The sequence below is a fragment of the Ranitomeya variabilis genome, chromosome 3 (genome assembly GCF_051348905.1).
Source record: "Ranitomeya variabilis isolate aRanVar5 chromosome 3, aRanVar5.hap1, whole genome shotgun sequence".
NCBI lineage: Eukaryota > Metazoa > Chordata > Amphibia > Anura > Dendrobatidae > Ranitomeya > Ranitomeya variabilis.
This window is the reverse complement of record NC_135234.1, coordinates 442,141,320-442,164,357: the sequence shown is the minus strand read 5'-3', so window position 1 is coordinate 442,164,357 and position 23,038 is coordinate 442,141,320. Positions and strand designations below refer to the sequence as shown.

Sequence of the window (23,038 nt, the reverse complement as noted above, 5' to 3'; positions counted from 1 at the left end):
TGTTGTCCTCAACTGAATAAAGCTGAGCTTCTACCTTCTGGCTCTGATTAAGCTTTTTTTTTTTTTTTTTTTAATTGCTGGATGGGGCCGAATACCTCTGTTTGCTGCTCCCTGGTGTTTGTCCTCAACTGAATAAAGCTGAGCTTCTACCTTCTGGCTCTCATTAAGTGCTGTTTTTTAAAAGATTGGTGGTTCCGGCCTACTAACGGTGTCTGCCCCTGCCTGGTGTTGTCCTCAACTGAATAAAGCTGTGCTTTAACCTTCTGGCTCTCATTAAGTGCTGTGTTTTTAAAAATTGGTGGTTAGGGCCTACTAACGGTGTCTGCCCCTCCCTGGTGTTGCCCTCAACTGAATACAGCTGAGCTTCTACCTTCTGGCTTTCGGCCTATAGTATCAGATATTAAACTGCATTTGGCCTACTAGTGTGGTTGGGCCCTTAAAACAGTGTCTGCTGCTCTTGGGTTTGCTACTCCACTGAACAAAGCAATGCCGCCTGTTTAGTCCTGTTACCAATTTTGAACTGCATTTAGCCTACTTTATTCTTTGGCCCTATATCTGTTTCCTCCTCATCCTGCCCATTGCCCAGCCACTGCTAGATGAGTCTGCTGGTACATTGACCCAGACCACTACATTCCCCTTGCACTCTACACAGCCAGAATCTGACCCTGCTGAAAGTAAGGTTCCCCTTCCCGCATGTTATACCACCTTACACAGGGACAAAGAGGAAGGTGCAGATGAAAGTGCAGGTTCCTTCATCAGGTGGGGGGGGTATACTCGTTGGCGACGTCACTGGCACAGGGCCCCTCAGAGTACGCAAAAGTGTCGCTGCCGGTGGGAGGCGCCCCCGCTGTGCAAACACACCGCTGTACTTTGAGGGGCCCTGTGCCAGTGCCAATGCCAACGAGTGGGCCCCCCTGCTTGCTTAGGATCACAGCATTTGCAAACTTGACATACTTACCTCTCACTGCTCCACCGCCGTGACGTAGTCCACGTTTCCTGTGCCCACTAAAACCTTGAACCAGCCCTACCCCCCACAACTTTTGCCAAATGACCCCAATTTCCAATGCCCAACTATTATTATAAAGTTAATTAAGATTGACAAGCTTCAGAAACAAGAATGGATGTTTTGGGCATTAAAATGGGCACTGTAGGTGTTTTCCTGGCCTCCACTCACTGCCGACTATGCTTCCCCATTGACTTGCATTGGGTTTCGTGTTTCGGTCGATCCCCGACTTTCAGCGATAATCGGCCGACTGCACTCGACTCGACTCTGGACAAAGTCGGGTTTCACAAAACCCGACTCGACCGTAAAAAAATGAAAGTCGCTCAACCCTAGTGGTGACATGTTTCTATTACACTTTTCCTCTGATTGTTCCACGCCTGGCTGCAAGGCTACAAATTTTGGCTACAAATACTGAGGTAAAATACTGACCAAATGCTGATAGTGCAAACTTGGCCTAAATGTGCTACTTTCTGATTGTGTTCCAGGAGATCGGGGTTGAGATGCACTGATTTAGGTATATAATTATTGATGTCAGTTAAATATATATATATATGTTTTTAATTACGGTAAGTAAGGCTATGTGCAATACGTTGATGATTGTCTTTCTTTATTGAGGAACCTATGATGAAATTGAGGAGAGTGTCATCTTTAACTCTTGAAGGAGACAAAGGCTGGGAACTGAGGCATCTCTATACTGAGCTAACAGAAGAACTAGAAAGGTACATCTGCTCTTAGAAAATGTCACTACAAACCTTGACATATACAGGACAGGCATTACTGTAATGTCATATTCCTCTCTGTGGATTATCATGGACTATTAATTTATTGTGTGGAATGTCCCTCAGTAAAAACGTCATTCACTTAGCAGCATATGTTTGTGTAATCCTGTGTTCACAGCACAGACTTTTCTATGCAAGAATCTAATTTAAGGGAATCTGTCAGACATTTCATGCTGTTAAACCACGGGCAACATGAAATGGAGCCAGGCTTTCTTATTAAAAAAAAAAAGATGTTTTACAGCTTTTCAAGAATAAAATAGCTTTAAGGAAACAACTGTGCTGGGAAAGGAGCGTCTGCCTACCAGATCCCTTTGGCTTCTTCATTTTGGCCAAATTGCATATAGGAAGAGACTTGTCAATGATGTTGAGCTGGGTGGGCAGAAAGAGATACAGTGGGTACGGAAAGTATTCAGACCCCTTTAAATTTTTCACTCTTTGTTTCATTGCAGCCATTTGGTAAATTCAAAAAAGTTCATTTTTTTTCTTATTAATGTACACTCTGCACCCCATCTTGACTGAAAAAAACAGAAATGCAGTAGTTTTTGCAAATGTATTAAAAAAGAAAGACTGAAATATCACATGGTCATGGCTCTTTTGAGCTAGTACAGCCATGAGTCTTCCTGGGAATGATGGATCAAGTTTTTCACACCTGGATTTGGGGATCCTCTGCCATTTTTCCTCGCATAGCCTCTCCAGTTCCATCAGGTTGGATGGTGAACGTTAGTGGACAGCCATTTTCAGGTCTCTTCAGAGATGCTCAATTGGGTTTAGGTCAGGGCTCTGGCTGGGCCAGTCAAGAATGGTCACAGAGTTGTTCTGAAGCCACTCATTTGTTATTTTAGCTGTGTGCTTAGGGCCATTGCCTTGTTGGAAGGTGAACCTTCGGCCAAGTCGTCTAGAGCAGTCTGTAAGAGGTTTTCCTCCAGGCTATCTCTGTACTTGGCCGCATTCATGTTTCCTTCAATGACAACCAGTCATCCTGTCCCTGCAGCTAAAAAACACCCCCATAGCATGATGCTGCCACCACAATGTTTCACTGTTGGGATTGTATTGGGCAAGTGATGAGCAGTGCCTGGTTTTCTCCACACAAACCACTTAGAATTCTCACCAAAAAGTTCTATGTTCCTCTCATCGGACCAGAGAATCTTATTTCTCATAGTCTGAGAGCCCTTCATGTGTTTTTTTAGCAAACTCTATGCGGGCTTTCATATGTCTTGCACTGAGGAGAGGCTTCAGTCGGGCCACTCTGCCATTAAGGCCTGACTGGTGGAGGGCTGCAGTGATAGTTGACTTTGTGGAACTTACTCCCATCTCCCTACTGCGTCTCTCTAGCTCAGCCACAGTGATCTTGGGGTTCTTCTTTACCTCTCTCACCAAGGCTCTTCTCCTTCGATTGCTTAGTTTGGCTGGATGGCCAGGTCTAGGAAGACTTCTGGTGGTCCCAAACTTATTCCATTTAAGGATTATGGATGCCACTGTGCTCTTAGGAACCTTGAGTACTGCAGAAATTCTGTTGTAACCTTGGCCAGATCTGTGCCTTGCCACAATTCTGTCTCTGAGCTCCTTGGCCAATTCCTGTGACCTCATGATTCTCAGTTGGTCTGACATTCACTGTGAGCTGTGAGGTCTTATATAGACAGGTGTGTGCCTTTCCAAATCAAGTCCTATCAATTTAATTAAACACAGCTGGACTCCATTGAACAGTACAGTAGAACCATCACAAGGAGGATCACAAGGAAATGGACAGCATGTGACTTAAATATGAGTACAGAGGGTATGAATACTTATTACCATGTGATATTTCAGTTTTTCTTTTTTTGATCTGTGGTGAACTCTGGACAGTGGGAAAATGCACGTCTTTTTTTTTTTGGGGGGGGGGAGATTTCCCCATTTTAATAGCCAGTAAAAGGCTAAGTATACAGCTGTTAGCTGATATTAATAGCCTGGGAAGCTCTTTAGGTATTACCCCCTTCTCAGGCTATGAACATCTGCCCCCAGTCGTTTGCTTTCCCTCTGCTGGTTGCGAAAATTCCGCGGGAGCCCACTCCCTTTTTTTCCGTAAAATAATCTTTTATTAATTAAATACATATCCTACATATCCAGTAATTTGCACACACACTGTACTAATTGTATTTGTCACTGACATCTACATATCTACCTATTCTATTTGTATTTACTGTATGTAATCCATCTCTTCTATCCTGTCGGCTCCTGCAGTGATTTTACAGAAGCCGGCAGATGAATTATGGGCTTTTCTTCTATCTTTCTGTGCAATATAAATATATATTTATATATATATATATATATATATATATATATATATATATATATATATATACATATATATATATATATATGTGTGTGTTACTGACATGTATATACAGTATATATGTATTATATGTGTATATTTCTATTTTGTGCTATTCTTAACCTGTCAGTGTGATTTTACTGTAGACCGCACATGAATTACCGACTTTTCAAAGGACACCGGTGCGTAAAAAAGGAAAGCATTCGCATGATGCGAGTGCTGTGCGTTTATTTCTTGCATCCTTTGAGTTGCATTTCGAGTCTCGTCTGAAATACGCAGCAAATCTCAGCATGCTGCGATTTTTTTTCTCACTCCAATTTCAGCTGAGAAAAAAATCGCAGATGAGATGTCACCCATTGAATAACATTGGTCAGAGTGCAATCCGATTTTTCCTCAGATTGCACTCGTTTGTTTTTCTCGCAAATGAATATGAGCCCTAAGACTTAGAGAATTTGGTTTTTTATACCTCAGCGATATTATGTTCTGAAATTGCTGCTGAGACTGGGAAAGCTGGGTTAAAGCTTAGTGATCAGACAGTTTGACCCTGGTGCTGAGACTGCACACAATGAGACTGGACTTATCAGCTACCTATAGAACTGCCACATTATGCATTATCATATTTCCTCTCTTTTTTCCAAGAACCATGTATTGTTTTTTTTTCTCTGTTGACATAGCCATACGAGGGCTTGATTTTGTTGGATGGGTTGTCATTTTGAATGACTCTGTTCATTTTACCATATAATGTAATAAAAATGGAAATAAAAGTGGCCTAACTTTGTGAATAAAATGCGCTTCTGCCTTTTTTCTGTTTTACAGTGTTCAGTGAAAAATATTTTTTTTATGTTTTGTGTAAAAAAAAAAAAAAGAAAAGATTTGTATCGTCATTTTCTGAGACGCGTAACGTTTTGTTTTTTCCACCAATGGAGTAGTGTGAGCTCTGAGCTCTTGAACTTGCTTGATACACCTACACTCGACATACATTGTACATGTACAGTGGATGTCTGAAAGGGGTTCGGCAAATTTTGATAAGAATTTGAAAAAACTTACGTTATAGTTGCATTTTTGCCATGGTTTCACATGTTCTCATGTACTATTTTCCATTTTATTTTCTGTCAATATGAAAGGTTCGAGAACAGACTGGTAACATCATGGTTCTCAACTGTGAGCAATGAACTAAGTGACTCGTTAAAGCTTCCATTACTGGTAAGTATGATGTCTTAATGGGAATCTGTCACCTGATTTTTTCTACCATATCTGAGAGCAACAAGAGTTAGAGTCAGAAACCCTGATTCTAGGAATGTGTCACTTACTTGGCTGCTTGCTGTAGGCATAATAAAATCACTGTTTTATCTGCTGCAGATCTACCTGTGTACACTGTGTATAGCCAGAAAGCTGCCAATTAGTGGTGGGAGCATAGCTGGACTACCTGATAAAAGGCCAAATAGTCCTCTAGTGGTAGTCTCCTGCTTATAAAAGAGTTATTTGTTAACTCAGTGGTGCTGGACACAGAAAGCTGCCAATCAGTGGTGGGGCCTATACACAGCTCATGAATTCAGAGGACTACCTGGCCACTGGTTTACTTGTCCTTAGTGTTACTCTCCTGCTGATAAACAGTGATTTTATCAAAACTGCAGCAAACAGCCCAGTCAGTGACACATCTCTGGAACCAAGGTCTCTGTCTTTCTAAATTTTAGTGCTCTAAGATTATTTAGAAAAAAAATGGTGACAGATTCCTTTAAGAAACTGTCTACTACTTAAACAGGTTTTCACATAAAATAATTATTTTAATGACTGATACTTTATGTAGCTTCCATTCATGTATGTGTGTGTTCCTCTTTACACCAGTGGAATTTTAGAACATCAATGTTTTAAACCTTTTATGGGAACAAGCTTTTTAAATAAGACTACAATGACACCTTTGGCTGGAACTTCATAGATTTAGTGACATTTCAAATTATAAAGTTGCTCATAGTAGTGAGCACATGATAATATAAATACAAACCCCTTTGCCTAAAAATATTTTGCTTTAAACTTACCAAATCTTAAAGAGGTGGAGGTATCATGATAACCCAGTTTTATTTAAGTGATGCATGAGTTTGGCTCCAGAAGTCATACATTGGCTATTCCTTGGTAAACGTCTAGGAGTAGTATATTTGCAACTATTGACATCAATTTTATGTAGTATATGTGTTATGTGTTACAGTGATACCATGACTAATGAGTGCATCTACTTAAAGGGAACCTGTCAGCACAGAGGCGTAGCTAGGGTTTTGGTTCGGGGGGGTGAAGCTTCTGAGTGGGCCCCTAACCAGGTAACCTTGATTACAACTGGGTGACGCACCCTAATAGTGGAGGAGAACCTCAGCAGATGACCGCGCTATTACTGAAGATAATCTCTATATAAAGGCCAACATGGATATTACCGCCATATGGTCAGGGGTAGATACCAGTCCTACAGAACAGTGGCGTAACTACAAAGTTATGGGCCCCAGTGCGAACTTTCAAATGGGCCCCCCCCCCCCCCCGCCAAAATATTTTCCTCCCAAATTCATATTTTCCCTATTCATTTTGCACACTATAGCTTTATTGCAAAGTTGTATAATGTGACCTCATACAGACACTTGCCCCATTATAGTGCTGCACAAATGTTATGGCCCCCATATAGTGCTGCACAAACGTTATGGCCCGCACAAATGTTATGGCCCCCATATAGTGCTGCACAAACGTTATGGCCCCCATATAGTGCTGCACAAACGTTATGGCCCCCATATAGTGCTGCACAAACGTTATGGCCCCCATATAGTGCTGCACAAACATTATGGCCCCCATATAGTGCTGCACAAACATTATGGCCCCCATATAGTGCTGCACAAACATTATGGCCCCCATATAGTGCTGCACAAACATTATGGCCCCCATATAGTGCTGCACAAACATTATGGCCCCCATATAGTGCTGCACAAACATTATGGCCCCCATATAGTGCTGCACAAACATTATGGCCCCCATATAGTGCTGCACAAACATTATGGACCCCATATAATGCTGCACAAACATTATGGCCCCATACAGACACTTGCCCCATTTGCTGTTGCTGTGATAAAAAAAAAAATCACATACTCATCTCTCCGTCGCTCAGGCCCCCGGCACTTTCAATATTCACCGCTCCTCGTTCCATTCGCCGCTCCATTTTCTGCCTCCTCTGCACTGACGGGTCTTGCGCGCACTAACTATGTCATTGCGCCCTCTGACCTCAGCGTCACTGCAGAAGACGGAGCGGCGGCTGGAACGAGGAGAGGTGACTATCGCGCAGCGCTCCCCTCCCGTTTATACTCACCTGCTCCTGGCACGGTGCAGTCCCTGCTTCCCCGGCGCTGCTGCTTCTTCCTGTACTGAGCGGTCACCGTTACCGCTCATTACAGTAATGAATATGTGGCTCCACCCCTATGGGAGGTGGAGCCGCATATTAATTACTGTAATGAGCGGTACCATGTGACCGCTCAGTACAGGAAGAAGCCGGGGTGCCGGGCAGCCAGGGACCTGCAGGGACCGCGCCAGGAGTAGGTGAGTATAATTAGACAGCCCCCGCTCCCTGGCCCTGCCAACCCCCTCCTTGGACCGCCGCATCATCAGGCGGCCTGCTGGCACCCCCCTGTCGGCTGTGCCCGGGGCACATGCCCCGGGTCCCCCCCGGATACGCCACTGTTCTGACCTGCCGGGCCCCTGACCCGCCGAGCCCGGTCGCAGCGGCGACCGCTGCGACCGCAGTAGTTACGCCCCTGCTACAGAACGTATAAGAGATCAGTTCACAGTTACAGATAATAACTTACAGCTGATGTTCTTTGTGATGGAATCGTTTACTTTTCATGTCTTTTCCATCTGGCTCAGACCAACATGACAACTTCTTCCAGCCAGGACTCGGCTGCAGAGATTACAAGAAAGACATATTTCACTTCTCACATTCCAGCCCCATCACCATCTATTCCCAACCTGCACAAACTCCTCATCCTGCTGATACCCCAGTACTGAGCCGCTGCTGCCATATGTGTCGCTATTACTGCCCCTGCTGTGTGGTTCTCTGTGCCCTCTAAATTCTAAAGCAACTTTCTAGAATACAGTAATGCCAGGTGCAAGTGCCCCAGAAAACAGTGCCCACATTTTGTACCCTAGAAAGTAATATTGCCCTGTGTGCCCCTTTGACAGTCACTGTAACCTGAGTTCCCCTATAACAATAAGTGCCCACTTTACATTTAATAATGTCCCGAGTCTCCCCCCCGTACAGCTCCCCTATACACAGTAAAATGCTCTCTTATACACAGTATAATGCCCCCTCACTGTATATATTCTGACCCCTTAATTTTCCCCACACTGTTTGATGGCCCCCTCACTGTAATCTCCACACTGTATGATGCCCCCTAGATAGCCTCCATATAGTATAATGCACCAGATAGTCCTCAGTGTAGTATAATGCACCAGATAGTCCTCAATATAGTATAATGCACTCCCCATAGGCAGACTCTATATAGTATAATGCACCCCCCATAGGCAGACTGTACAGTATAATGCACTCCCCCATAGGCAGACTCTATAGTATAATGCAGCCACCCATAAGCAGACTCTATAGTATAATTCAGCCCCCCATAGGACACTGTAATGTAGGGCAGCCCCCATAGGCAGATTGTAATATAAGGCAGTCCCCTATAGGCAGACTGTAATATAAGGCAACCCCATAGGCAGACTATAATATAAGGCAGCCCCCCATAAGCAGACTGTAATATCATGAAGCCCCCCCAGAGGCAAATGCTAATATAATGCAGCCCCCCATAGGCAGACTGTAATATAATACAACCCCAGGCAGACTAATATAAGGCAGCCCCCCATAGGCAGACTCTAATATAATGCAGCCCCCCATAGGCAGACTGTAATATAATGCACACCCAGGCAGACTCTAATATAAGGCAGTCTCCCATAGACAAACTCTAATATAATGCAGCCCCCCATAGGCAGACTGTAATATAATGCACCTCCATAAAAAACAACCAATATTTACCTCTCTTCCTCCTGGTTCCTGTGCTACTCCGAGCTCCCGCTCATCTCCTGACAGTGGGCGCCAAGTAGTGACGTCATCGCGCCCGCTGTCACTGTCTGCGCCAGACACTGAAAGGGGGATGATAGGAGAGGGAGCGTAACCCTCCTTCTCGTATCAATGCGGTCAGCTGTATCAACATGCCGCTAATACAGTTGAACCTGCGATGACAGGCGGGGGCCCACTGCTGGCACCAGCCTCCCCGCCTGCTCAGGGGCACCATAGCGGCCGAGTGGCAGAGCAGGGAGATCGATTCTCCCTGCTCTGCTGTGGAATGTAACTGTATGGGTCTGCTGTGCACGCCGATACAGTTACAGTAGCGTAGCTTTGGGTGGGCCCCCTCTGAGCGTGGGGACAGGGGTGACTGCCCCCTCTGCCCCCCTGGTAGTTACACTACTGCAGGATTGTGCACAGTAACCTATAGACACAGGTCAGCGCCATTATACTGATTAAAATGATACCTTGGGTGATGAAATCTGTCTTGTGGTTGTTGTTTAACTCAAAGCTGAAAATAAAGATTAATGAGATTCTCGTGCTCTGTGGCGGGCCTGTGTGTATGGGGGGAGTCTTCATGTGGGGCTTTGATTAGGTATTAACCAGTATGACTTCAGACAGGTCAGTGATCCCTCAGTGACCTGCCTCCTAGATTGCATAATCAATATTCTATATATTGCTTGAAATATATAAATCCCCTTCTGTAGGCAAGTGCCTGTGGTGGTGCTTGCACTGCAGCATGATCGCATATATAATGTGTATGTAATCCTTTTCTTTCATGTTATCCTTAAATTCCTAAAAAAAAATAGTTTCAAAATGGCACCAGCCGCGCCTGCGCAGTAGCAGCTATTTTTTTTTCTCTAGCAAGATGGCGCCGCCGGCGACTGCATAGTAGTTTTTTTTAAATTAATTTTTTATGTATTCTTACAGCCGGGGCCGTAGTACCCTAAGCTGGCATCCTGTAGAATGACAAATCTGTGTCCCTCATGATGGAGCCATGATGTCTTGGCTGCTGTCCTGTAGAGACTCTGGTTCTTTGAATGTTTGGATGTCTGGATGTCTTGGCTGAATCTGTCTGTCTCATGTTACGGAATCATATAATCTCTTTTTATAGTTAACAACTGGTCTTCATCCAGCATTTACAGCTAAAGGGGAAGAATGGAGATAATACCAACTCGCATTGTTTGTAATCTATTTGCTGGACAATGTGTCATCAACATATCAGCAAAAATTATTGTTCCATGACCCTGTATCACTAGTCATCCAGGATACGAGCACAATGTGTTAGAACAAATTGTCAACTTACAAGGCAATATTACAGTCTTAAGGTACCGTCACACTAAACGATATCGCTAGCGATCCATGACGTTGCAGCATCCTGGATAGCGATATCGTTGTGTTTGACACGCAGCAGCGATCAGGATCCTGCTGTGATATCGCTGGTCGTTGATTAAAGTTCAGAACTTTATTTGGTCGTCAGATCGCCGTGTATCGTTGTGTTTGACAGCAAAAGCTACGATACCAGCGATGTTTTACAATGGTAACCAGGGTAAATATCGGGTTACTAAGCGCAGGGCCGCGCTTAGTAACCCGATGTTTACCCTGGTTACCAGTGTAAAATGTAAAAAAACAAACAGTACATACTCACCTTCGCGTCCCCTGCCGTCCGCTTCCTGCGCTGACTGAGCGCTGGCCGTAAAGTGAAAGCACAGCACAGCGGTGACGTCACCGCTCTGCTGTTAGGGCCGGCACTCAGTCACTGCAGGAAGCGGACGCCGGGGGACGCGAAGGTGAGTATGTAGTGTTTGTTTTTTTACATTTTACACTGGTAACCAGGGTAAACATCGGGTTACTAAGCGCGGCCCTGCGCTTAGCAACCCGATGTTTACCCTGGTTACCCAGGGACCTTGGCATCATTGGTCGCTGGAGAGCGGTCTGTGTGACAGCTCTCCAGCGACCAAACAGTGATGCTGCAGCGATTGGCATCGTTGTCTGTATCGCTGCAGCGTCGCTTAGTGTGACGGTACCTTTACACAAACAAAAGTCTGTTTTCTTGACTAACCAGAAAGGAACACATTCATTCAAAAGTCAACATATACAGTTAGGTCCATATATATTTGGACAGAGATAACATTTTTCTAATTTTGGTTATAGACATTACCACAATGAATTTTAAACAAAACAATCCAGATGCAGTTGAAGTTCAAACTTTCAGCTTTCATTTGAGGGTATCCACATTAAAATTGGATGAAGGGTTTAGGAGTTTCAGCTCCTTAACATGTGCCACCCTGTTTTTAAAGGGACCAAAAGTAATTGGACAGATTCAATAATTTTAAATAAAATGTTCATTTTTAGTACTTGGTTGAAAACCCTTGGCTGGCAATGACTGCCTTAAGTCTTGAACTCATGGACATCACCAGACGCTGTGTTTCCTCCTTTTTGATGCTCTGCCAGGCCTTCACTGCGGTGGTTTTCAGTTGCTGTTTGTTTGTGGGCCTTCCTGTCTAAAGTTTAGTCTTTAACAAGTGAAATGCATGCTCAATTGGGTTGAGATCAGGTGACTGACTTGGCCATTCAAGAATATTTCACTACTTTGCTTTAATAAACTCCTGGGTTGCTTTGGCTTTATGTTTTGGGTCATTGTCCATCTGTAGTAGGAAACGACGACCAATCAGTTTGGCTGCATTTGGCTGGATCTGAGCACACAGTATGGCTCTGAATACCTCAGAATTCATTCGGCTGCTTCTGTCCTGTGTCACATCATCAATAAACACTAGTGACCCAGTGCCACTGGCAGCCATGCATGCCCAAGCCATCACACTGCCTCCGCCGTGTTTTACAGATGATGTGGTATGCTTTGGATCATGAGCTGTACCACGCCTTTGCCATACTTTTCTCTTTCCATCATTCTGGTAGAGGTTGATCTTGGTTTCATCTGTCCAAAGAATGTTCTTCCAGAACTGTGCTGGCTTTTTTAGATGTTTTTTAGCAAAGTCCAGTCTAGCCTTTTTACTCTTGATGCTTATGAGTCGCTTGCACCGTGCAGTGAACCCTCTGTATTTAATTTCATGCAGTCTTCTCTTTATGGTAGATTTGGATATTGATACGCCTACCTCCTGGAGAGTGTTGTTCACTTGGTTGGCTGTTGTGAAGGGGTTTCTCTTCACCATGGAGATTATTCTCTGATCATCCACCACTGTTGTCTTCCGTGGGCGCCCAGGTCTTTTTGCATTGATGAGTTCACCAGTGCTTTCTTTCTCAGGATGTATTAAGCTGTAGATTTTGCCACTCCTAATATTGTAGCAATTTCTCGGATGGGTTTTTTCTGTTTTCGCAGCTTAAGGATGGCTTGTTTCACCTGCATGGAGAGCTACTTTGACCGCATGTTTACTTCACAGCAAAACCTTCCAAATGCAAGCACCACACCTCAAATCAACTCCAGGCCTTTTATCTGCTTAATTGAGAATGACATAACGAAGGGATTGCCCACACCTGTCCATGAAATAGCTTTGGAGTCAATTGTCCAATTACTTTTGGTCCCTTTAAAAACAGGGTGGCACATGTTAAGGAGCTGAAACTCCTAAACCCTTCATCCAATTTTAATGTGGATACCCTCAAATGAAAGCTGAAAGTCTGAACTTCAACTGCATCTGAATTGTTTTGTTTAAAATTCATTGTGGTAATGTCTATAACCAAAATTAGAAAAATGTTGTCTCTGTCCAAATATATATGGACCTAACTGTAGATAACAGTCTATTCTTCCTGGCTTGTTGAAGATAGATGTCTGGCTAATTAAAATAAAATGATGTGTCATCACAATATATTACAATGTTTCTTACGTTCATGTCTACTATTTATTTATGAAAAAATATTGAAATGACAGGTTTTCTTTACTATGTGCACTAATTATTTATTTTTTTCTTTTGTGTTCCAGAAACCCTCTGCTTCAAACCATGATCCTGAAGAGTATTTGTGCCCAATAGAGATCAATCTTAACCCTGATCTGCCGGTTCATCTACGTGAAGCAGAGTACTTTTTCAAACCTCCCTTCACATTGAAGGTAGTGAATTACATTGATCTCATCGAGGCAATCATCACTCTACATATCATTGTATCCAGACAACAGGAATTAGGTTGAAAATAACTGGCAATTTTGACTAAATTTGTCAAATGTGGTATGATCAGTCAACAATGAACAATTCCTTGTTCCTGCTAGAAAATCAGTAGCTTTTTGTAGTCTTGCTCATGTGCACATTTATGGGAATTTCAAAAGAGATAGTAATTTAGCTGAAACTTTGAAAATAGGAAACGTATTATTTACTCCTCTGCTCATATTGATTGTCCTGCTTTACACAACTTATCTTTTTCACTTTACTATTTTATATATTTTCTAATTACAAAATATCAAATATACTACGGTACTTGCAAGCATTGTAAACTATGTAGGCATATCAGACATTAGATAAAAGATCACTAAATTAGATTTTAAACATTAGAGAAAAGTAGACAAGTAATTCTTGTCATTCAGTCCGCAAGGTCCAAATGCTCTTAGTAGTCATCTCCACTTTGCAGGGTAGTTGGGTGGTATTCCTATCTAATCTATCTCTAGGTGCTTACACATGTTAAAGAGCATTATTATTATGCTTCTCTTTCACAGTGGACCTGTCACTTGCTCCAAAAAAATTACTTATATTACTTTTAAAAATCCCTGATTCTGACACTTTCTTTCTTCTATACTACACTATATGAAATCTTTGATGGAAGACCGATATGATGTTTCCTGAGAGTATTTTCTAGGGTTATGTGCTTTCACACCTCTTTCCTAGATGCTGCCAATGACAGCTTGGCATAGTCTCAGACTGGTAGATTAGCTGCCAAGCTGTGATAGGAGTCAACTGGGAGGGAAGATTGAAAGCACATGCTTCCAGAGAGGACTGTGAAGAGATGCCCAGTTGGACTGCAAGGAGAGATTTCACATACTGTGCTCCAAAAGCAACAAATGTGAATATTTCTGCAATGGAGTGTCGCAGTGCAAATACAAAACAGAAAAGAGCGGAAGAATCAGGGATTATTTTCTCTGTACTTATGAATTAATAGATTAAATAGTGCCCACATCTATGATTCCCTATGGAATTTGAAATTTTATAAAACCCTTTAACCAGTTCATTGGTCAAATTTCATCATTTGAAAGAGGTGAAAGTTTTACTTACTTATCCAAATACTCATCCAACTGTGAATGTAGAATAAGGCCATGTGCACACTTTGCGGATTCTGCTGCGGATTTTTCCGCAGAGGATTTGATGAAATCCGCAGTGCAAAAAGTACTGCGGATTTATCGTGTTTTTTTGTGCTGTTTCCACTGCGGTTTTAGACACCTGCGGGTTTTTAACATGGAGCAGGTGCCAAACCGCTGCGGATTCCGCACAAAGAATTGACATGCTGCAGAATGAAAACCGCTGCGTTTCCACGCGGTTTTTTCCGCAGCATGTGCACAGCGTTTTTTGTTTTCCATAGGTTAACATAGTACTGTACACCACATGGAAAACTGTTGCGGATCCGCAGCAAAAACCGCTAAGTGTGCACATAGCCTAAATGATCAGTCCAGTTTGTTGATTAAACAAAATTACTGGTTACTGTCTGAATTAAATTTTATATTACTATAGAAAAATCAGGCAAGGTAAGTAATTGGTTGCAACATGATGCGTGCTGTAGTTGAGTTGGCGCTGGACCCAGGAGTGGTGAGTACCATATGGTTTTATTATTTTACACAGAGCTGACCTACAGGGAAAAAGCATGAAAATGGAAAAACCCTTTAATTTGAATTACACTTTTAAAGGGAATCTGTCAGTAGGTTTTTGTTATGTAATCTGAAGACAGCATGAGGTAGGGGTTAAAACATAGATTTCAGCGATGCCTCTCGAGGTTTTATTAGCCTGCAATGATTCTTTTAGCATCAGGAGTTTGCCATTGCTGTTACCCAGATGCTGGTGCCTCCCGGTCTGGCAATGCCCCCTCCTGTGACAAGCACCTCGCTGTCTTTGGACTTTTTACACAGATAGCCTGGTGGGGCGGGGTTAGCTTTCTCAGCTCTGCTTCAATCTGAATCTATAAACTCTGATTGTATCAGAACGGCGGCACCCAGCAAGCTAAGTGATACATCGTTGGATTCAGCTACTCTTTGCCTACATCAGGCTGCTCTCAGGTGAGATAACAAAAACCTGCTGACATATTCCCTTTAAATTAGAAGTTTAGTTAAAAGTAATTATTTATTTTGATATTCGTCTAAAATAAATCAAAATAAATAGTAAAATAATATGAATTGAATATATTAAACTATTTAGAGGATACAGTTCCTGTGCTGACATGTGCATCTCCATGACATTATAGACAACACACATTCCATTCGTAAGGTCTGAACTTGCAGTTGTATGTTACTCTTTTCTGTGTGAACTGCTGATTTATAACACATTAGCACATGTGTAGGTACCAGTCTGCACATGTGGTCGGTGCCAGCTATGTTACACAGCATCTGTCTCTAACAGTAGCAGCCGGAGCTGAGCTCTGATTGCTGCTATTACCCATTTAGATGATGTTGCCAATCTCTAACAGCGGCATTAACATAGAGCGGTTGCTGCCTTCTATCGACCCCGTGCAATAAGATTGCGGTTTACTGAGGGATATCATGGCAGTTGGATTCCTGCTGAAGGTCCCCATCACTGTCTTCTTGGTACTTCTTAGGCTGTTACTTTGGAGACTGATTTTTCTTCTACACTGCTATACTAAGGTACTTCAGTGTATATAGGACAAATGATTGGTTGAAATCTCCTAAGGGGACAAAAAATAATCTAAAAAATAAAAAGCTTTTAAAAGTAATATCTGGTATTGCCACATTCTTAAAAGTTTGGTCTATGAAAATATAAAATTATTAACTGATATGGTCAAGGCCATAAAGAGAAAAATAAATAATCGAAACGCCAGAATTTCATTTTTTTTTCCGGTCACCCCACTTACCCACGCTTCCCCCACTTTTTTTTTTTTTTACAAACTTATGAACTTTTTTTCTCAAGTTTGGTATTGCCATAATCATACTGACTTGGAGAATCATGTTAATGCGTCATTTTTTTTTTTTTACTATACAATGAATACCTTAAGAATAAAACCCAAAAAACAAGGATGCATTTTTTTTTCACTGTTTCATCCCACATGGATTTTTTTCTGTTTTCCAGTACATTTCATTTTAAAATGAATAGTGTCATTCAAAAAAATAACTTGTCCTAATGAAAGCAAGCCCTCATACAGCTACAGTATATCGACAGAAAAATAGAAAACCGTTATGGTTCTTGGAAGAAGAGGAGAAAAAAACGAAAGAACAAAAAGAAAAATAGCCCGGTCATTAAGGGGTTATCCTGCAGACAGTAGAAGCGGGGAACACTAATAAGGGAACAACCGTTTAAATAAATCAAATTAAATAACAGTTAACATATTATTTTGCACTAAGTAACATTAGTTATTTATTTTTTCACTTTTTAGTTCCCAGAATCAAATGGAAGTCTTATAGACCATATGAATAAGAACAGGTTTAAAGTGCTTTGTACCCATTTGGAAATGGTAGCATCCAAATACAATGAAGTTGTAAAAGCAATCTCTTCCCACCAGAGGGCGCTGTTTGAGAAGAAGTTATTGAAGATCTCTGAGGTATTGTGTGTATGCGATTGTATGAATTCAAATTAGGAAACAGGGAAGGAGGGTCAACTCATCACATCGGTGCAGCATCGATCCTGCTGAAAACACGCACGGAGAAGCTGGGGATCTATCTGTATGCGAAGAGTCAAAGAAGAAATCCAGCTTCGTAGCAGGTATGTAGAATAAAATCCAGAGTTTATTGTAGAAAATATCCAACCAGTGTGAAAAGAGACCAAAGCGTTTCAGCTCCTAAGAGCCTTAATCATGGTTCATGATTAAGCACTGTCCAGAAGAGAAAAAAGATGGCACTCACCCTCCAGGTAAAAGAATCCTTTATTCAATTTTGTAAGCACAGGACCCAAGCACATGACCAATTGAAGTGCAACTAGCACGAAACGGCCATTGTCCTAAGAAGTTTTTCCACATTCTCCCTCTGAAACTGTTTTACAAGATTGAATAAAGGATTCTTTTACCCGGAGGGTGAGTGCCACCTTTTTTCTCTTCTGTACATTGCATATCCATTTGTTTTTGGTGTGCACCTGTACTCGGTAAGTTGGCCGGTGTTTGCATACAGGCTGATGAGGCACAATTTAGCTGCACACAACAAAGGATCTGATGCCGGTAACCTGTCTAGCTCGGCGGTTCGCACACAAATGGTTAATGATTAAGGCCCTTAGGGTCTGAAACGCGTTGGTCTCTATTCACACTGGTTGGAGCCGTCTGTCACTATGATTTTATATTGATATTTTCTACAATAAGCTCTGGATTCTACATACCTGTTACTACGCTGGATTTCTTCTTTGACCCTTATCAAGCGATTGTATGAGCCACAACAAGTATTTAATGTGTTTTAACTAATTAGGAAGTTGTTGGATTGACTTTCCTGCAGGCTAAAAGGGTATTTTTTGTCTTTAGTATGTACTGCACTCTAGGTAAGTAATCATTACTTTATTTTCTGAAAATGATGACCTTTTAACACATTAATTTCCCTTTTACTGCTGTATAAGTGAGTCAATTTCACAGTCATTGCTTTTTTCCCTGCAGATTTTGAAAGATGGAATGAACGTGTTCACTTGGAGCATGGACGAGAGCATGGATTATACTGAACTTGCTACTTCCTACATTTGCACAGACCTCTATAACAACTTCAGCATTGTTACAAATAATTACAAGGCCATTAGTGAGATCACAGCGGCATGGTGCACAGCACATCTTGATATTTTTACAAGCCGGGAATCCCAAAGGAGCTATTCAATCAGTGAACTAATATCAGAGCAAAAGTATGTTACCTTTATAGACCAAATATCTATATATGTTATATGCTAGCTCTGTAAGGAATGACTATAGTTCTAGCAAAATCACAAGCCTGTCTGTGTCTACAAGGGCAGGCACACACACACGAGGGCCCCTGTGCAAGAATGAGTCACCCACTAAAGCAATGGGGATACTCGGTACCGGGTCTGGTCACACTTAAAGGGGATGTCACGGTGGCCTCGACCCGGTCCGTGGCCCTGGGCACTCAATTAAAAGGGAAAAATCTTATAAGGGGCTTTGTAATAAAGTTTGTATTCGTGACGCTACCTGTGGTTCTCGGTCAGAGGGGATCGACTCTGCTTAAAGGGGTCCTCTGGGGTGATGTTACTGCAGCATAGATGGTGACGCTTCAGACAGGTGAAGCAGGGTCCCCAGGGCTCCCAGTGGAGTGGGCAAGGATGGTGGGTTGCCAGTAAATAAACAGAGGACACAGGGTTGCAGTCTTTACCTGGTTTACTGATGGTAGCAGGCCACAGTCCAGGGTACCGGCAATAGGTGTAGATGGAGTCCAGGCAGACTGAAGACAGGTGGAAATCCCCTTGACAGGTCAGGTTGGGAGCCTTCCACTTTGCGTTGACAATTAGTCCCTTGCTGCCTGTAGTGTCCTAACAAGGTCCTCGTTCTCTCCTGTCCTGGGACAGTACCTGTATGGTGGGCAGCTTGAGCCATTTCTCTGGGTGGGGTCTTTGTATACTGTTGACTCCGGGTTCTGGAATGCTAGTGTACCTCAGGTTTAATGAGGCAGGTTACTTTCAGCTCTCTGCTGTGGGATTTGCAGTTACCCACAACCTCGTGCTCCCGGTGCCCGGCCTCTGTGCTTCAGCTCTGAGGGGCTCAGTCACAGCCCCCCTCAAGCTGCTAATCACTCCTCTTCTCTTTCCCTGTCTCTTGTCTGCACTAGACTATCTAATTCCTCCTCCAGACCAGGATGGAAATCAGGGAAGTTGCCCTAAAACCAGGTTTTGAGCTCCCCTTCTGGCATGGAGTCAGAATGTGTTGAATGTGAGATTTCCTGCCAAAGGGATCCTTCCTGTCTCCAGGCATGGCATTACCCTCCCCGAGAGGAAGGCAGCACCACTGTGGTACCCGAACTCCTGGGGTGCCTCATTCCCCCCCATTTAATCCAGTACTGACGGACTGGGAAAAGAAACATAAACAAACAGGTTAGATAAGATGCAAAACAGTTTTGAAAAACATTTAACAGGTTTAAACTTTTTCTTCCCTTACGGGAGGTACTTTTGGCTTTAACGTTGCAAACATATATACAAGAGTACAACTGGTCCTATACCAGGGTGTCCTTGTTCATGAATAACAGTACTGATGTGAGGGATCTGTCATAAACCCCAACGTAGGCTTGGGCGAGCTACAAGGTGTATATCCAGACCCAGTGTTCAGCCACGCCAGACTTTTTTTTGCTTCAGGTCTGTGAACAAACAAGGCTCTACCCACGCTGGCAATGTGGGTAGAACCAAAGGTGCACCTAGAAGGTGCCCACTATGTACAGTGACAGTTTTTGGGCAATTCACTGTCCATTACCCTATTGTCCATTTTAAACCTGTAATAAGCATAAGCAAACAATTTAAACAGGTAACACACATCCTCATTGTACCATCCTTTTTCCTTACGAGGACTAATGGAGCTGCCCAGGGGCTGCAACTATCTCTGATTACCCCAGCCTCCTTCATCTCTCGTAACATACTTTTTAGCACATTGGTAGTGAGCTGGAGGTACAGGCCGGTACCTCTCTTTAATGGGCGGATGACCTCCAGTGGGGATATGATGTTGAACCCCTTTTTCATGCACAAAATCTAGTGGGTGTTTTCTGAATACCCGCTCATACTCATGGACCACCCGGTAAGCCCCATGTTTTTGGTGAGGTGGGGTAGAGTCAGTGCCCACGTGTAACTTCTGACACCAATCCTCCATCTGTCTTGCAGAGCCATTGTCGTCCGCCTGGTCGGACGGGACCAAGGGTTCTGTTGCTTTTATTGCATTATCATTAACAGTAAACAGTTTAGCAAGTGTGGCATATCTGGCTAAGTGGACCTCTTTCTCTCCACAGTTAAGGACACGTACTGGTACCCTCCCCTTGCGGCCATCAACCACCCCTCTGGCTGTCAGGATGGTGGGCCTTCTGTCTGAATACACAGGTTCTACCAGGGCCTGGTAGTCTTTACCTCTAAGGCCTATTGCTGCCCGACACCATATTAACATTTCACTCCTGTTGGGTATTGCAATGGTGATCGGATCACTCACTGTGACACGTCCAACTTCTCCACCAGACAATTCTACCTGTTGTCTCTGCATCAGGGCTCTGATTTATTTTTGCAGGACACGTTGCTCACTGGAACCAGCAGTTTCGGCCACCTGTTGTAACAAGACAATAACCTCGGCAAGACAGTTTTCAATGACATTAGTACCTATGGTCATCATGGGGTTACATTCTTGTCGGTCAATATCAACAATCACCAGTCCTTGGGTCTTCAATTCTATCCGCCCCACCTTAATGGTGACCTCCTTGTACCTCACCTGTGACAAAGGCGGACCATTACTGACTACTATTGTCAAATCACTATCTGACCACGGGTAATGTCTGAGTCGGCCCAATACCGTTTGTTGAGGATGTAAGGCATAGTTGTCGCCTGAGAGCCGGTGTCCAGTAAAGCGTTCATCGGAATTCCGGCGATCACAATGGGGAGGACTGGTCATCCTCAGACGTACTTGGCTAGCCAACTTTATGGGCCTGGTCATCCTATTTTTGGGGGTTGGCCCTCTGCCCAAGGGGGTCGCTCATTTAAATGGCAGAACCTTGCGATGTGTCCTGCCTGATTGCAGCAGAGGCAGATAGGTCGTCCATCCTGATGATAGCGGTCGTTGTCTCTTCCTCTGATCGGTGGGATCCTCTTCTGTCGTCGCCAGGGGACGTCCTCCGGACTGGAAGCCAGCTGGATTTTCTCCTTTGGGGATTACTGCAGGGTCTGTACGGTTTTGGCTAGTGCAGCTACGCTTTTAGTCAGCTCCTGGACCTGGAGGCATAATTCTGTGGAGAGATCATCATCCAGGATCTGTGCGCCGGCCTCTACGGCGACCTAAGGAGAGGGTGCCACCTCCTGGTGGTACGTGAGGGCTGGATGCCTAGTGGGAACTGTGCGGCTGGGCGGTGGTTCATGCAGCACCCAGATGGCCCTGTCTTTAAATTGTGCAAAGTCCAGGTCAGGGTTTTGCAAGGCCAGGATGCGCAGCTGTGTCCTCTGGGTATTGGACAGGAGTCCCTCAATGAACTGCTCTTTTAATAGTTTGTCTCCATCCTGCACACTGTTAGGGTCATCCTGTTTAATGGCCCGCAATGCCTCCTGGAGATTAAGGGCATAGTCCCGTTTGCTATCCTGTGCTCTTTGTTTGCACCCGAAAAACCTCATTTTAATTTCTGCAGCGGTGCGGGTGTCGAAAGTGGTTTTAAGTTTGGCAAATATCTGTTTAACATTTCCTTATTCCATGTCCGGCCAGGATTTTACTTCTCTTAGGGCTGCGCCAATTAGTTGGCCAGTTAGGATGCTGACCTTTTGATTTTCTGTCAGGGGATATACTTCAAATAGGCTGCAGAGCCTTTCCTTAAAGTCACTCAGTGTATGGGACTCCCCTGAATATTGTGGCAGCCAGGCATTATAGGAGCTGTTACTGCGGTGAGATCCGGCCGGCTGGCAGGAGCTGCGGGCACTTCGGTGCCTGGTGGCATTATGGGACCTGCGGCTGCGTCCACCGCGAGGCATGGGGGGAATCATTGGCCTGTGGCTGCGACCGCTGCCAATCCTCCCGGGTCAGATATGTCCCCTTCCCTTAACCTTGCAGGGCTGGCGTCTTGCCACCGGAGTCTGTAGAAGTTCCTGCTGTATGCAGTCGGGCGCTCCTCCCGGTCCTCCTTCCGGGGCTCCGGCACTGCGTCTCCACTTGTGGCTCTGCTGAACGGCATCTTCACTTGCATCTCCTCTCGCAGCGCCACAAAGGAATGCCTCCTTCTTCCCCTCGCACTGCACGCGGCGCGGCAATGGCAGCTTGCAAGTAAACGGTCACAGTCTCTGGCACACAGTACCTGGTGATGCCAGGGCACGAAATCCTGTTCGTGATGCCAAGGTTGAGTCGCCCACTAGGGCAATGGGGATACTCGGTACTGGGTCCGGTTGCACTTAAAGGGGATGTCACGGTGGCAGGACCCGGTCCGTGGCACTGGGCACTCAATTAAAAGGGAAAAATCTTATAAGGGGCTTTGTAATAAAGTTTGTATTTGTGACGCCACCTGTGGTTCTCGTCAGAGGGGACCGACTCTGCTTAAAGGGGTCTTCTGGGGTGATGTTACTGCAGCATAGATGGTGACGCTTCCCACAGGTGAAGCGGGGTCCCCAGGGCTCCCAGTGGAGTGGGCAAGAATGGTGGGTTGCCGGTAAATAAATGGAGGACACAGGGTTGCAGTCTATACCTGGTTTACTGATGGTAGCAGGTCACAGTCCGGGGTACCGGCAACAGGTGCAGATGGAGTCCAGGCAGCCTGAAGACAAGTGGAATCCCCTTGACAGGTCAGGTTGGGAGCCTTCCACTTTGCGCTATTAGTCCCTTGCTGCCTGTAGTGTCCTAACAAGGTCCTCGTTCTCTCCTGTCCTGGGACAGTACCTATATGGTGGGCAGCTTGAGCCATTTTTCTGTGGTCTTTGTATACGGTGACTTCAGGCTCTAGAATGCTGCTGTACCTCAGGTTTAATGGGGCAGGTTACTTTCAGCTCTCTGCCCTCCGGTTCTGCTGTGGGACTTGCAGTTACCCACAACCTCGGGCTCCCGGTGCCCAGCCTCTGTACTTCAGCTCTGAGGAACTCAGTAAC

The 23,038-nt window shown here is 44.1% G+C and overlaps 1 protein-coding gene across 1 annotated transcript in view; it reads left to right on the top strand.

Moving 5' to 3' along the window:
• Nucleotides 1–23,038, top strand: part of LOC143817709 (uncharacterized) — a 281,558-nt gene that overhangs the window by 155,766 nt on the left and 102,754 nt on the right. The window contains exons 14-18 of the mRNA XM_077299196.1: nucleotides 1,619–1,722; nucleotides 5,215–5,293; nucleotides 13,105–13,230; nucleotides 16,701–16,865; nucleotides 17,898–18,133. Coding sequence (XP_077155311.1) covers nucleotides 1,619–1,722; nucleotides 5,215–5,293; nucleotides 13,105–13,230; nucleotides 16,701–16,865; nucleotides 17,898–18,133 — 710 coding nt within the window. The remainder of the gene's footprint in view (nucleotides 1–1,618; nucleotides 1,723–5,214; nucleotides 5,294–13,104; nucleotides 13,231–16,700; nucleotides 16,866–17,897; nucleotides 18,134–23,038) is intronic.